Raw genomic sequence first — 15,929 nt, forward strand, 5'->3', positions numbered from 1 at the left:
TATAAGGCTAATGGTAGACACAATTTAATTCCTCTTTCTGGCATTTTCTCCTCCTTTGAGCACCTCTTTCTTCAACCCTTCCTTCCCTCTCTGCAGGCCCCATCTTAAGTCCTCCCTGTCATCTCTTCCAAAGAGCTTTTTGGATGACAGTAGAAAAATAAACAAGCACACGCACCCTGGTCAGAAGACATAACTCCTTTGTGGCAGCGATGGCTCTCGGTGTTTTCCCACCTCCCCTGCACGGACCAAAGGACTGTGAACAGAAGTGGCAGTGTCACTTTGGTCTAAGGCAGTTAGGAACAGTTGTGAGTTCTCTCTGCCATCCCTGGGACTTGAAGGAAGAACCTGACATGGCAGAGTTACAAGATGGAAGCTGCCTGGATCCTGGAGTCACTGTTAGAGGAAAGTCACTAAGGAGAGCTGCCTGATTTGTGTTACACGATGACATGATGAAAAACAACTGTCTTAAGTTACTGAGATTGCATGGTTTATCACTTAAGCCTAGCCTAACACATTCCTTCCAGAAGTATTTCATTTTAAGATGAACTCTAGGGAAAATAATAATGCAAAACACAATGGAAATAACGTCTCAAAGCTGCTACAGGTTATAACCAGTGTCACAGCCGCAGTTTCTGTAGGAACTGGCGGCAGGAAACCTTCCCAATACCACTAAAATCAGGGCACAGAGCTGCAGGCCTCCTAGTGGTCCGAGGCTGCATGGCACATTTGAAAAGTCTCCAAAGAATGGATTTTGAAGACATTATTCCTTTAGGTAAAAGGTCACCAAGCCCAGTTTCCAGACAGAGGCAAAACAAGGGAACCTGTTTTCTAGAATGATCTTGAAAAAAATAATCACCTAGCGCCAGAAATAAAAATCCTTTTTTTCCCCCTGCCCCACCCCGCAATGTCAATTATTAAAACACCTACTTGGCTCTCTCCAAAATCCACCAAAGGCCCAGAAAACTTGACAATCTGGATCCATTTAGGGATCCATTGGAGGATAATTCTTTTGGGAATTATAATTATTTTGGGGACTTTTGGGAAACAAGATGATGAAAAGACAATAATGTGCATCTGTTGAGGGAAGCGGGCCTCAGTCTGATTGCCCTTTGGGAAGGAAGACCGCTTCTTTCCCCCTTCCACGGAGGCCTTGCTGGCTTCCCGCGCCGTAGATGGTTTCAAGAACTATGCAGGTGGTAGCAAGTGCCAAGAGGGGGAAAGGCTGTCAGAAAGTCGGCCAAGTACTACCTTGAACCCTGACTTTAAGTTCAACTTTATAAGAAGTGCCCGCCATGGCATGACTCCTAAGAATAGCAAGCTAGCAGCAAGGAATGCTATCTGCTCACAGTTTCCTAAAGATGCCATTCTTTCCCCAAGAGCCGGTTTGCCAGATTTGTCACAGTGGCCAGTGAGGACCCCCTCGTCACACTGCCACTAGTTTTCCCTCTGCTCCCTCCAACCGCACCACAGTGGGCTTCCAAAACGCTTACTAATGCATCTGGCACCCAGAACCCATCTGATTAATACTCCATATCCAATCCCTCTGGGTCTGGCAGCACATGCCAACCAAGTCCCAAACCAGTTTATTAGTTTAACCAAAAGGTCAACACATGATGGAGATGCAGAAAGACAAGCGTGCGAGCAGCTAAAAGCATTGCCTGGCAGGCTACCAGGAAACACATTGAAGACATTTAAAGTGGCATTAAATAAACGAGGCTATGTTTTATCTACTTGGAATTTCCATTGTCTTTAAAAAAAAGAAAAAAAATATATATTTTTACATTGCAGTATATAAATCTAGACTCTACATATACAGTATAAATACACAGGGCAAGCACACGGGCACGTGTATATCTTGGTAGCTACACTCTAGACCAGGCCAAGAGTGCTCTACTTCCTTTTTGACCTTCAAACCAAGAAATTCAGGCTGAGGGCACATTTATTTCCTTTTCCTTGATTTCCTAGCACCCTGGCCAAGTCTCTTCCAAGCACAGAAGCACAACTGAGACGCGCCTCGCAAACAGAAGAAAGTGCTTTTCGACTAGCTGGAACCCAGTCGGTCTTTACAATGCACGGACTGGTCTAGAAAGGCCTACAGGAAATGCGAGGCCTTCCTGGCTCAGTCTTTGGTCACTGCTACAAACCTCTAAACTGTCTCTGGTGTTTCGTATGACGTCACATGACTATTTACCCACTATGCACCTCACGTAACCTTTGGGAGCCGTCTTATAGGAGGACGGGGAAAAAGAAAAGCTCCATGTTATAATCTACACTTCATATCTGGCTTCATTCTCTTTATTTTGGGAATAAAAACGGGTATTTTGAGAATTTTTTTCTTAAAAAGGGTGACATTTTGAAAAGTGCTTCTTCTACATGTCAACATCCCATATATGGCTTTTTAGTTCAAACCCCAGTACAGCTCAGCTTTGGAAGGGAGAGGGTGTTACTAGAGACAAAAAATGCCACTTAACAGTGACACTGTGATAGCAAGTGTGGGGACCTGCGGGGGATGTGGGGGAACAAACTGTTACTGATTCCATCTGGAAGAATGTCCCTCTTCAGAAATGGTTAGGTCATACACGCAGCCCCACTCCTCTCCCCATGCGAGGCACAGTGATGCTATAAAAATTACGAAGTACAGCGGGGCACTGCTGTCAGCAGGGAACACCTTTCGAGGGGCTATTGACAGAAACCGCTGCGTCGAAACCTTTCACAGGCTCAAAATGATCACAGAAGAGTAGATCGCAGTAGAAATTTCTACACCTGAGGAACAAATTGCACATAACATAGAGGTACTCCAATCCAGATGGCGAAAGGCTCCAGACAGAGCATTTTACATGCAAAGGCAATCAGAGAAGGCCATGACTGGGGCCCTTGGAGACAGAGCCCCCATGAGTCACCATCCTTTGGCGATTTCTTTTCTGGCGGAAAAGTTACCAAAGAGCGTGGCTACTGGTGCCATCACGACTGTGATATGCTCTTAGATACACAGTGCTTTGCCAGAAATCAAAATAGGCTTGTGTTGACTCCAGAAATGTCAGGGGGTGGGCTGGGCCTCCAAGCTCCATCCCCCACCCTCCTGGGGGAGCAGAAAGCGCTGGATGAAGGCAGAGGTCCAAAGCCACTGGCTCATCCAAACCCTTTCCAAAGTGGCCTTTCAATCAGCCTGTGGCAGTTCCAGCCTCTGCAGTTGTTTTCTTCCGGTGGCATTTCGTTGAGAAAGTCATCCTCTCCCTTTATGAGAATAGTCTGGACTTCTAATATTGGAAGAAAGGACACTCCGTATTCCTAGGACTAAATCCATTTGCTTGGAAGGTATGAGACTAGGTTCTCAGTTCCTTCTATTTCCCTGTAGAAAGTGACCTCAACTTCCCGGGCCATTGTGCAAATTTGTTTTTCCATAATCCAGAATATCCTATAAGTCCCTCATATACTTATATATATAATATATATACACACACACATACATACCAAATATGTGTAATATATATATTTATAAATGTGGATAATTTTGCATTTCAGTCAAAATAGGTCAAAGAGTCAATGAATCGTTCACCCTTTTCGTGCCAAATCCCTCTCCCATTCCCCCACAATGCACCTCCCACACCAGAGGTACTCAGTAAGCACCTGCTGGCTTCACCAATGATCCCCTAACACTGGATGGTAGCTGCCATCACCACGGCCTGTCCTCAGCCCCACGGTGCCTTTGGCAAGCAAGGGGCTATTGGTCCCTCCCTTCAGAGGGTGATTTTGCTGTGTCTGTTGCTCCAGCAGCCCCGTTTAGCTGTCCTGGGCAAGGTCAAGCTGGTCCGGCTACGCAGTTTCACTTGTTCTTCCATGGAGTTCTTTTTGCGTAAAATGAAGTCAAAGTTCACTTGGCTGTTCATGGCATAAAAGACATTTGCCGAGTCTGGGATGACAAGTTCTAAAAACGATAAGGAAAGAGAAGGTAGCCAGCGTGTGTAAGTCAGAGCAGTACTGACAGAGGCAGGGGGAGACTTTGCTCAGACGCGAGGATGGGACGACAGCCCTTTGTCCCTGGATGTGAGTTGAGCTACACCATGCGCACCCCCCCACCACTGGTTCCAACAGCTTTTCAACCCCCATTTTTAAAAAACTAAGCACAGATACGCGTTTAGGAATTCCACCCATAAACTAAATGCTCAAATGCAGAACGTTTTAGCTGGAAGAAAGTGCAGTGGGAAACAGAGCCCAGGAGAATGTAAATGACATTCCCGAGATCACAGTAAACTGCAGAACTGGGATTGGAACCCAGGACTCCTTCTTCCCGTGGTCCATTTTCTATTCCAATATGCAGCTTTTCTCAGAGACTACGAGAACCCAATGATATGGGGGGAAAAGAGAAAATCTACAGCGTTTCCCAGAACTCTTTACTTGGAATATTGAAATATGTTTTGAAGTAATCCCAAATCAAACCAATAGTTTATTCCTTTTGAGGAGCTTGAATTTAAATATTAAACAGTATCCATATAAGAGAGTGTATATCTGTTAACATTTAAACTGTTGTTGACTTCAATCATTCCCAACGAGATAGCTGCAATTTCTGAACCAGGGCCATTCCAGAGTATTATATGAAATTCTCAAGTAAACTTATTTTAATCCACTTTTTATTTTAAAAGAAGGCATATGCTTTTTAGTACTCAGGGATACTGGGTATTTAAAAATACACAGGGAATGAAAAAAAGGTAAAAATGTGCAAGTCTAGCTTTGAGGCCGTGGAATAGGGGTGGCAACCAGTCGAGGAATCCGATTTCGGAACTGGGTTAAGTCAACCTCTATTAACTTCAAACGTGGAGATTTCTACAGTAACACTGATGCCATCAGGTTCTAAGTGACGCTGGTATGTTTTGCACAAATGTTCCATCAAGAATGACTCCCTTAAAGTGTCTCCAATCTCCTGCCCACATATTCCTGGGTCAGTAATCATTTACCTCACAGCTACGTATATGTCACTTAACATATCTCCAAGCACTTCCGTGCACATTGTTTCCTGTTATCTTTGCAATCGCCCTGTGATGTATGAGGAACTAGTAGGGCAGTGTCTCCATTTAGCTACCTAAGGACCAAGGCCCGGGGAGGTCAAGCAGCCCACCCAAGACCACCCAGGGGTGAACAAAGCTGGGCCCAGGCTGCCCCTCGGGACTCCTGGGTCTTCAGCCCCACCGGCTTCACCTTGATGTGTTGTCGGCAACATGGTAAAACTCAAGAGACCATGTTTTAGGCTTAGAATTTTAACTGTAACTACATTAAAAGCTAGAACTGAGAAAGGTTTGCCCCACAAGCTAGTGTTCAGCTGAATGAATGGGAAAACTTCCAAGAGGTAGTTGTAAAAGCATTTTCTCAAAGGCAGTAGCTTTTCATCTCTCAGAAAAAGTACTCTTCTAATTTTGGCCAGTCTCCTCTGGACCCAACATATAGGCCTGGGTGATGTGTTGGTAAATGGAAGATGAATACCTGCTCCCTTCCCTACCCCCAACTTGTATAATTCTTCTCTTCCTTTATGTGGGGGCAGCTTGTCGGTGAGCAGCCGGGCACTAACAAGACACTTACATTGGTCATCGCTGGGCTGATCAGCAGACAGTGTTGGCCTCATTCCACAATATTTGCTGTACTTGGAGATGAGACTTGCTCTGATTAAGTCACTTTCTATGATGTGACAGGGTATAGAGGAGTTATCCAGCAGCTTGTCTCCTCCTCCCAACAAATATGCCCCCAATTCAAATGAGTAAATAGGTATATTCAGGGTGATTATTTGCCCAGAGTTTTCATAAAAAGAATTCTTTAAATAATGACTCCTAGGCATATTGACACGTTTTATAGATTCCCAGTTCTTTGCCTCAATTAGTGTGAGGTAAAGACCCTTCAGAGTCTGGTGTTAGAAGCTTTGGCCCCTTCAAGACCAATCACAAAAGACACGCTTATAAGCTTCTCAGAAACGATGAACTGAAACAACGAGAAATCATTACAGGAACTGCTACATTTCAGGTCCACACATAGCTGAGGCCCACGTCACTGGGTACAGGAGATGTGTGGCCACCTGTAAAGATCCAACAGACTCGCAACTACCCTGCCTCCTGACATAGGGAGAGACGCTTACAAAGAATGGGCAAGAGGAATCCTCAGCAAAACTGCAGAAATAACAAGGGTGGGGGGCGGGGGGAGCAGTTGCAACTCTTAATTCCACAAGCGAGGTGATGGCATGGTCCCCCACACAGCCCCCTCTTTGCACAATTAAAAACCTCGTGTGGTTGCATTTACACACTGGCATTGTATTCATTTTCTCACTTCTAAAATTGGGGCGACCTGCTGGAAGGCGCCAGGATGAACAAAACGTGCCCACCTTTGTCCTCCGAGATGATCTGCACCAGCTCGTACTCCTCAGCTGGGTCCGAGTCCAGATTGTGCTTCAGCATTGCCCTCTGGATCACAGCGGGGGTCTTATCCTGGCTCGTCAACTGTAAAGATAATGGATTGGTTTGGAAAGTATTTAGCTTCACGTTTCCTGAAAGAGTTCTCCTGACCCTCTTTTTCTTGTACAAGCCTTGCGAGGGAAATGGCCCAGTGCAACGAGAACAGGACCAAGAGCCAGAACTCCTGGCCCTCGTCCTGGCTCCACTCTGCGCAAAGGATGATGGGTCATCTACTGTCTCTGTCATCTAGTGTCACAGTGTCTTCCTCTATTAAAATCAGAGAAGGTGCGCCGTGCCTATCTCCCTTGCACGTGTTGAGGTTCCAGGGAAGGAAGATATGTGAGGGTATTGTGAAAATGTATAGCATTTTCAGTCTTGGGCCAAAATTATCCGTACCTGGCACTGGTGACAACCCGTGGGATGGAAATGGCCACAGTTCTCCACACTGACCATTTCAAAAAACACAAGTAACCCTATGACCCAGTAATCCTACTCATGGGTATTTACCAAGAGAAATGAAAACATATGTCCACAAGAGGACTTGTATGCAAATGTTCATAGCTGATTTATTCATCACAGCTAAAAAATCAATCTGAATCACCATCAACAGGAAACAGGGGAGTGGATGAAGAAATTGTAGAATATTCACAATAGAACAATACTCAGCAGCTAAAAGGAACTAAGAACTGCCTCATGGAACAATGGGGATGAATCTCAACAACTTCGTGTTGAGGCAAAGAAACCACACACAAAAGATGGCATCCTGTTGGAGTCTATTCTCTCAAAACCAGGCTAAACTAACCTGTGGTGCCAGAAAACTAACCTTCACCTTAACCTGATGCTGAACCTGAGGTAAGAGGGGACTGATTAGAAGGGGGCACAAGGGAATTTTTGGAAGGATGAAAAACGTTCTTTATCTAGACTTGGGGTGGTGGTTACACATATAAATATAGAAATAGGAATAGATATAGATATATAGATATATAGATTTATATACATAGGTAGTTATCAAAACCCAAAGAACTGAACACTTAAGATCTGTCTACATAACTATTTGTAAATTATGCTTCTAAGTCTTTAAAAATCAGCTAAGTGTTTAAAAATAATAAATCTGACTTTTTTTTTTTTTTTAAAGTACAAGTAAAGTCCCCACCAATTCGAACTCTCTCCCCAGCCATCTTTTTCCCTTTCAGGAAAAGCGGGCTAACTTGTGTACCATCCTGTGGGTGATTTCTTTAAATTGAAAGAAAGCAAAAGAAAACACAGATTATTCTTGCTTAAAAATAAAAGCTGTTCTCATTAGGAGGTAAGAGGAGAGACAACCACAAAAACAAACAAGTCTAATTTCCTCCAAGGAACTCTGTCATTCCAATGACCAGTAAGTCTGAGGATGGCTGGACCCAGATGTCTCCCTCCGGTCAGGGGCAGCAGCTGGCATTTGAGATTCAATAAACAACGTGCGTTACAATGGGGTCCTTGTAAGTGACAAAGACCTTGCTCCTTTGTCTATTACCAAAACATCTGGCATATCCATTTACAAGGGTAAAAGAGAGGCACACAAAATTTTAAAGAAGGAAAATATGTTGTTTGATAGTCTAAAGGAAATACTTCCACAGCTGGAGCAAAGTGGACCAGACGAGGAGCATAAACTAAAGGAGAAAGGACACCACTTGGGGACAGAAGTTGTGCTAAGGTGGTTCATGTTAGGTTAAGCTGTCAACTTGAAACCTACTTAAGGAAAAAGCCAGGCTACCCTTCTTTTCTTTTCTTTACTTTAGACTTCCCCAGGGGCATCCAAATGAGGAAGTGATGGCTAAGGGCTTTCCTTCAGTGCTTTGTATTAGGTACTTTGTACCATAAAAGCTACTGAGGGGAGCTGATGATCACAATTAGTACTAACAGCTCAATCATGAAGCCATATGCTGATATACTGAACCAGCACTGTCCTGTGTGTGTGTGTGTGTGTGTGTGTGTGTGTGTGTGTGTGTGTGTACTTACATATATACAGGGAGTTTCAAAAAATGCATACACACTTTAAGAAAGGAAAACTGTACTAAAATTGTAATATTCAATATATACCGATAACAAAAGATGAATATAGTCACATTTGACTTCTGCAATTATAGAGATGCTCAAAGTGGTTACCATCAGCGTCCAGACACTTCTGATTATGGGGAATTACTGCTTGAGCAACGCTGACCAAAGTGTCCACTTGTATTTTTTTTTTGGCACCCCGGTATAATGGGAGCCTTACTTGTAATTTTAAGTATCTAGTAGGTCCTTTACAATCTGATCTGACCTCTATCAGATTATTTACTACATTTTGAATAACGCTTTCTGATCTTCCTTTTGATTATTAAGTTCCTCATAGACAGAAATGTCTCATTCATCTCTCCATCCCCAAAGCCTCGTCCAATGACTAGTACACAACCAAGTTCGAGAAATGTTTTGTGGATTCAATGAATGCTTCAGGAAAGCTTTTCTTTAGAACATTAGAAGATAGCTTCCCCGTATGACTACATCGTGTTCAGAGCTGAGCTTGTCAGCACTTGGAGTGCCCTCAAAGATGGCAAGTGATAACGATGAGGAGAGTTGTAGAATGACCTGTGGGATTTTACTGCAAAGGAGAATCTGCTTTTTAATATGTGATTATATCCAATAAACTAAAGAGTTTATTCTTATAATAAACACATGAGACCTTTCACAACAAGGTGATTGTGAACCAAGAGAAGCTCTACATTCCAGAAAGACTGCCACTACTCACAACAGTTTTGGGACTGCACTCAAAAACACAGTTTCTACAAGAAGCTCAAAAAGGTCAGTCTCATTTATTTGTAAACATCATTCCTCGTGGACTCAAACTGTATTTCTAGCTTGATCATCCACTTTACTGAGTTTGATTCTAAATGATTGAAAGAGCAACTGGCCGCCATGGAGGACATTGCTAAGACTGCATGGCAATCCAGTTAAAAATCCACACGTGACCTGAAATCTATGTAAATTTACTAACAATTGTCACCCCAATAAATTTAATAAAAAAAAAAAATCCACACGTGTAATTCTACAGGAAGACTTCCGGAAAGGCATGCGGCAGTGGCATCTTCCCTGGAATAGAGTGAGATAGTCACCCTAGTTGGTAGTTTTGAAAAGGGTGACACTGACCTGGACGAGTAAATTTTAGCAAATTTTAAGAAGAAAAAATTGCATCCTCTATGCCCTGTTGGTATGTAGATCTTTCAATGTACGTGCGCCTTATCAGTCCACAGCCAGGGAAACATGGGACTTAGTCATTCGCCTGCACACGCATGTACACGCTGACCCTGCGCATACCCCGGGGTCAGCCTGGCTGCCTCACCATGATGCTCTTGTACATGTTGCCGTTGTCGTCCTCTACGCTGATGCGGATGATACAGGTGTCTTCGTTTTGTTGGTTGTACACGGGAGGCAGCACGGTGGAGGTAATGGACGTGACAGAGATGGAGCGCTTGTGGATTTTGGGGTTGTTGTTGCAGGATGGAGGGGAGGAGAGAGGGTTGATTAAGGACGACATCCCTGAGGAATTTGTGTCCATGGAATGGATAGAGGAACAGGAGGAGGACGACTCCGAGAGCTGGAAGGGGAAGCAAACCTGTTAGACTGTTTAGCAAAACCTGTGACTGTTAGAACCGTGGCTGACACTGTGCTTTACAACTTTCAGAGATGTTGCCACTAATAAACCTCAGTCATTTCCTCCACAACAGCCCACACGTGTGTTGTCTCTGATGTAAGTACCCCCATGGCAGATGCCTATCAGTGACTGGGTACTTGACCGAATCACTCTAGATCCCTCAGTGAGGCAAGGTGGTTGTCATGTCTAGCTTTTAGCTGCTCTTAAGAAATTGAACCAGCAGATGGCAGCAGATACCGGAAACCAGAGGCAATATGGGCTCCGGAGGGGAGTTGGAAGCTTACAGGGCGGGAGTCCCAACAGTTTATCCAGTCCTACTGCCCTGAGCGAGAATGATGCTTGACATGCCCCCAAAAGTCATTTCTGTCCTCATTCCACTTTGCAATCAGATTCCGTAGCAGGAGAGATATGTCAATATTTTTAGAAGTCTCTAAAATAAGGACCACAGATTGTACAGCTCCGCATGGAACATTAGTCCTGAAAAGGCCGCTGGAGGTCACCTGGCCCCATTGCCTTTCTACTAAGGAAGAAGCTGAAGCCAGAGAGAAAACTGCAGACAGCACCACCAGGCCGTGCCCCCAAGTTTCCTGACTCCCATGGCCAGGTTCACCAAGCAAGGGCATAGCCAAGGCCCAGACTGCGGTTGATAATAACATGGTGAATGAACACAGTATTTCAACCCTCAGTGATATCACTGTGAGGTTTGTGAGGAGCTTTCATATACCCTGTCAACAAAACGCAGAGCGTTGTAACGAGGAGGGAAACAAGATTAAAAGAAACAGAGGGGCTGGCCCAAGGGAACACAGCCTGTGAGAGGCTCTAGCACTTTACATGCTTCTAGAACCAACTGTACACATTTTCACGTTGTACGTCAAGGATAATTAAGGAAAGCAGTGCTCGAGTTAACGTGCATTTCTGATTAATTACACAGTTATCGTATGTGCACTACCAGTTATGACAGAATTAGGACACCTCGAACTCACTAGGTGATGCTCCCAGAAGTCGTTAAACTGAAGCATTTTAAACATCAATTAATTTTGTAGAAAATTAGAAATAATTTTTCAGAATGAGGTAAGCCAATTATACCACTCAATCCTATAAAATAATCTGGAAATCATTAAAAAATAAATAGCATTAATTTCTTTCATACCGGTCTACCTTTCCATGGAAACAGTACAGAAATTTAGCTTTCTGATGATCTGGCTTCCACGTAAAATGGAGTCTACTTTATTGCATTGCCTTTGGACTTCTTCCAATGGCATAACTCCACATTAAATTCTACCACGATGAGTTTCATTAGAGCCAGAAAGCTGATGTTCCAACTCTGATAGGCAGGAGTCTAACTGTGGTTCGCCCTATCATAATATGGTTTAGTTATATTTCTTTTCTTATGTCCCCAAATGAACCAACTAGTGGCTCCATTTGAGGGCTCACTGATGGGGGGAAGGTGTGTGATTTTAACAGCCTTACTTTGTTTGCAGGTGTACCACACAGTAGTCAAGAGGTCCATTTTCCAATTATTGGTTTGATACTTTCACCTGCCTTTTCCTCCACATAAATCCTTTTCCCTTTGTTGGATTTTCCATGATTTTAATGACATTTATAAGTGAATAAAGCCTTGAAGATGCCTGGGTTCCAGCAGCTCTAAGCCAACCACCGGAGCAGCCCCCAGATTCTTATTGAGAATTTACTGTGAGGAACAAGTGTGAAAATCAATGCTTAGGAATCATGATCAGGGGGATGAAGAAAAAGGGATGAAGCGACATTTCACTAGAAAGAATGGCCTCACAGTGTAGCTGCTGGGGAGTGCGGGGGTCAGTCTGGAGGGCTGCAGGATCTCTGAGTCAATAGGGACTGGGGAGGATCTGCAGGACAGCTGTGCAGTGAGCAGGGGAACCGAAGCCTTTCCAGTCAGCATCCGGGGACTTTGTAGCCCAGCAACTACTCGCATCCTATTCAATTAACTCATTCTTAAAACTAGAAATTCATAACTCTGAGTAGGTTCATCCAAAGAGTGCAAATTCATGACTTGTGCAAGAAATTAAAGCACTGATATAGGAGGAGACAAAACGATGGAGCAAGGAGTTAAACTACTGGGCTTGAGTAGTTTAACAGGTGCGAATGCGATTCCATCCCTTCCTGGACAGGAAGGAATCCCCCAGAGATGTGGGCAGCACTTGGGTTATCACTTCTGCACAATGTCCATTACCAGAAAAGCGGCCTACAGAGCAGAAGAAGCTGTCAGCTGGTGAATAATGAGACTTCACTCCAGGTTTTGACTAATTCAATGCTGAATGTCAGGTTGTGGAGAATGATCACACCACTGGTTTAGGGAAAATGCCTGACAGAACAGCTATGTGCGTTTAGAGATTTTCCTTAATATTTGGAGACTGTTCCCTGGATTTCAAAGCCGAAAGGTGAGGAATGCAGCGGGGGCTGCACCTAAGTTATCACTGCCTGTGGGTCCTCGTGCGGTGCTCTTCCTGCACTGGCTGCTTTGTGATAAGGTCAGTTGAGGGTTCTGAGACTGCTGCTGTCACTTATACCACAGTGTGAAACAGCACACAGATCCTCTTGCAAAACATATACACACAAAATGAAGGAATGGCTACCAACACTCTACCTAACTTAGCCTAAAGGGCCAGAAGTCACTGACAGAACAAGTTTGGCTGTCCCCAAAACCTCCCCAAACGGTGCAAATTCCAGTCGCCTCAAAGTTGACAACTCTTATTCAAGCTCCTTGACCAAAAAGATTGAAGCATATGTGTACAGAAGATTAAGATGGATCTTCTGTTTTCTTTTCATTTGTTTATGCAGCCATAGAAAATGGAAACTCTCTATGGGAATTCTTTCATCAGCTCTCATCACTTTCCTCTGGCGAGCAGGGGAGGGACGTGGCAGATTGTATCATTGTTACCACTTCCTTAGTCTCCTCTGTATCCATGCCTTTTGCCCTGTGACTCCAAAATCCTCCCACTAGAAGTGGAACATAGCTCCCTGCCATATTTTTTATGTGGGATTTGGCCATATGATTTACTTTGGCCAATAAAATGTTGGTAGATATGGCCCAAGTGAAAACTGGATACGTGCTCCCGGGATTGCGATTGCCCTCTTGTCCATCCGTCTCAGCATGCTAAGAACTTGGCCCCGGTAGTCCGCACTCCAAAAAAGAATGAAAGGCAGGTACAGCAGACCTGAGCCACACCACAGCCTGGGGCCAAGTGCAACCCAAATCAACCAGCCTGCAGTGCATGACAGACAATAAATGGTTGTTGTTTGAAGTCACTGAGTTGTGGAGTGGTTTGCTATGTAACATTATTGTAGTAAGAGCTTGGCTAAGACAAGGTATGACATCAAGAAGCTAAACATGTCTCTGTACCTTGACTTTTTGCTCCTTCAAAGAAGATCCTACATCTCCTAAATAAAGTGTAGCTCATGTTACAGGTTACGATCCTTCCGTGGCCTTTGGATGTGGGTACAGAACAGTATTTCAAAGGCTAGATGGAAAAACTAACATGCGCATTGCTTTTAGACCTGTTTCTGTAAGGTACGAGTCCCCAGATAGAACTCTGCTTTTGACACCTCTTAAAAACATGACTTTCAAAATACTATAGAGTGATAAACTTGCAGACAGATGTACCCTATGTGGCAAACACTGTGTCATGCGCCTGCATTAGGAATTGCACAAAGGGATGAAGTTGATACCTTTTTTTGAGGCTCATCAGGTGTGTCCATGGGAGTGATAGAGCTCTCCTCAGCCTCTGAGTGGTTTGACTCGCACGATGACACACTGACGGAGTCCATGCTTTCGCCAGAGCTCCCACTGGCAGTGGACTTGGGCTGCTCCTTGGTGGGCGTGCTACTGGTGATAATGTCCGACCCCAGAAACAGTCTGCAGAAAACATAATGCCAGGCCTTCAGACTCTTACAAATCTGCAACCCATGATTGAGAGCATACACCGGTATCTATGTGAATTAAGTCCTTGATGTTTTCTCAATCTCGCATGCCCCGCCATTATTATTTTAGGAAAACATCTGCTGTAAAGCTTCTAACAGATCATAGTAAACATCTTGTCCAAATATGTTATTTCCAACCTCCAAGAACACACAGTTTGCTCAGCCGAATGAAGGGCTACATTAATCGAAAGTCTTTCTAGGTCAAGGGTTCTCCATTTTTTAATAGTGTATGGACCACTTTGGCAGGATCAAAATACCATCATCACACCCCGTCACTTCCCCCTATAAGATGAACTCCATGAGGCTGAAGAAGAAGGCTGGCACTTGTTGGACAAAAAACCCAGGAGGAGAAGTTCTATTCCAACAATCTGATGAACTACAATAACCTACACACCTTCACTCTAAAATAGATCAGAAACATTAAATTTTTTTTAAAAGTTGCACATGCAAGACAGTAAGGAAAATCCCTACAGGCCAGAAACAGAAAGGGAACTGAAAACCAGAAGCATGTGAGCTAATTCTGCAGCTGCTTTGGTTGGAGAGTGGGAGGTGCCAATCTTGGCAAACTAGGGATGTGGATCTTAACACATACGCAGCCCAAAGAGGAGGGCTGCTGTTTATTAAAGTGGGGAGTTGGAACTGAGACCCCCTTATCTAGAGCCAGGACCCTTAAAGGGCTGTACCCTTAGTAAAAAGATGGGCTAGGGAAAAATATCTTCCTACTGGCACAGAAAGACAACAAGGAAGCTTGTCTGTCTTGGTCTGAGCTTTGGTGAAAGATAAATGTCTCCCCGGAAATTATGTGTGATCCTGGCCAGCATCTCACTCAGATTTCCTACGCAAGTGGTCTAGGAACTAGGAATTTCAGGCCAGTGATGCTCCTGGGGAAATTAGAATTTTTTTTAAAAAAGTCTTTCTGGAGAATAAACCTTCAACCCAGGCTGCAGAGAATTCCCTGATAAAGAAGAGCTCAAAGTACAAAATTGCAAAATACACACATATGATTTCACTGATATGTGGGATATAAAGCTGAAAACAACAAAGTAAGAAGACAAAGAAAGAAACAAAAACTCATAGACATAGACAAAAATTAGGTGGTTACCAGAGGGTAAGGGGGAAGAGAGGTGGTAGATGAGGGTAAACGGGATCAAATATATGGTCACAAAAGGAGAACTGACTCTGGGCGGTGAACACACAATGTGATATATAGATGATGTATTACAGAATTGTACGCTTGAAACCTATGTAACTTTACTAACTATTGTCACCCCAATAAACTTCAATAAAAAACAAAAAATACACATAAGAAAATATCCTGCCCAAAGCATAACAAACAATAGGTTTAGACTCCCGAGAACTTCAGATATAGGAACTGTCAAAAAGAAACTAATAATTTATTCATTCATTCGACAAATATTTGAGTGTCTACCATGGGCCAAATTATAAAATAAGTATGTTTAAAAATATTAAAGACACAAGAAAAGAAATTGAAAGCAGCAGTTAGAAAGAAATTGAACTGCAAGAAATTGAAAGCTTGCAGTTTCAGAGCAAGACAGTCTGAAAAAAGAACAGAGAGATAATTTGAAAAATAAATTCACTTCTAGAATGAAAAATGTACTTACATAAATTAAAAACTCAGTGTAAAGATGAAATAACTGTTGAAGAAAAAAAGTGTGAACTAGATGATAGATCTAAAGAAAATTATCAGAAATCAGCATCAAAATATAAACACGTGGAAAATAAGAGGTTAAAAAGACATGGAGAATGGAGTAAGAAATGCCTGTATATGTAAAAGAGAGTTCCAGAAGAAACCAATTGAGAGGATTGAAGAGGGACCAATCTGAAAAGATGGTGGCTGAGAAGATTCTAAAACT

General features: G+C 43.3%; 1 protein-coding gene across 3 annotated transcripts in view; it reads right to left on the reverse strand.

Moving 5' to 3' along the window:
• Positions 1-1,534: 1,534 nt before the first annotated feature.
• Positions 1,535-15,929, reverse strand: part of RGL1 (ral guanine nucleotide dissociation stimulator like 1) — a 218,881-nt gene continuing 204,486 nt past the window's right edge. For all 3 annotated transcript variants that reach the window (XM_081026003.1, XM_081026001.1, XM_081026002.1), the window contains 4 exons: positions 13,804-13,990; positions 9,787-10,041; positions 6,362-6,476; positions 1,535-3,925 (listed from right to left, as the gene is read on the reverse strand). In XM_081026003.1, coding sequence (XP_080882129.1) covers positions 3,738-3,925; positions 6,362-6,476; positions 9,787-10,041; positions 13,804-13,990 — 745 coding nt within the window. In that variant the 3' untranslated portion in view covers positions 1,535-3,737. The remainder of the gene's footprint in view (positions 3,926-6,361; positions 6,477-9,786; positions 10,042-13,803; positions 13,991-15,929) is intronic.

Source organism: Rhinolophus hipposideros (genome assembly GCF_964194185.1).
Source record: "Rhinolophus hipposideros genome assembly, chromosome: 19".
NCBI lineage: Eukaryota > Metazoa > Chordata > Mammalia > Chiroptera > Rhinolophidae > Rhinolophus > Rhinolophus hipposideros.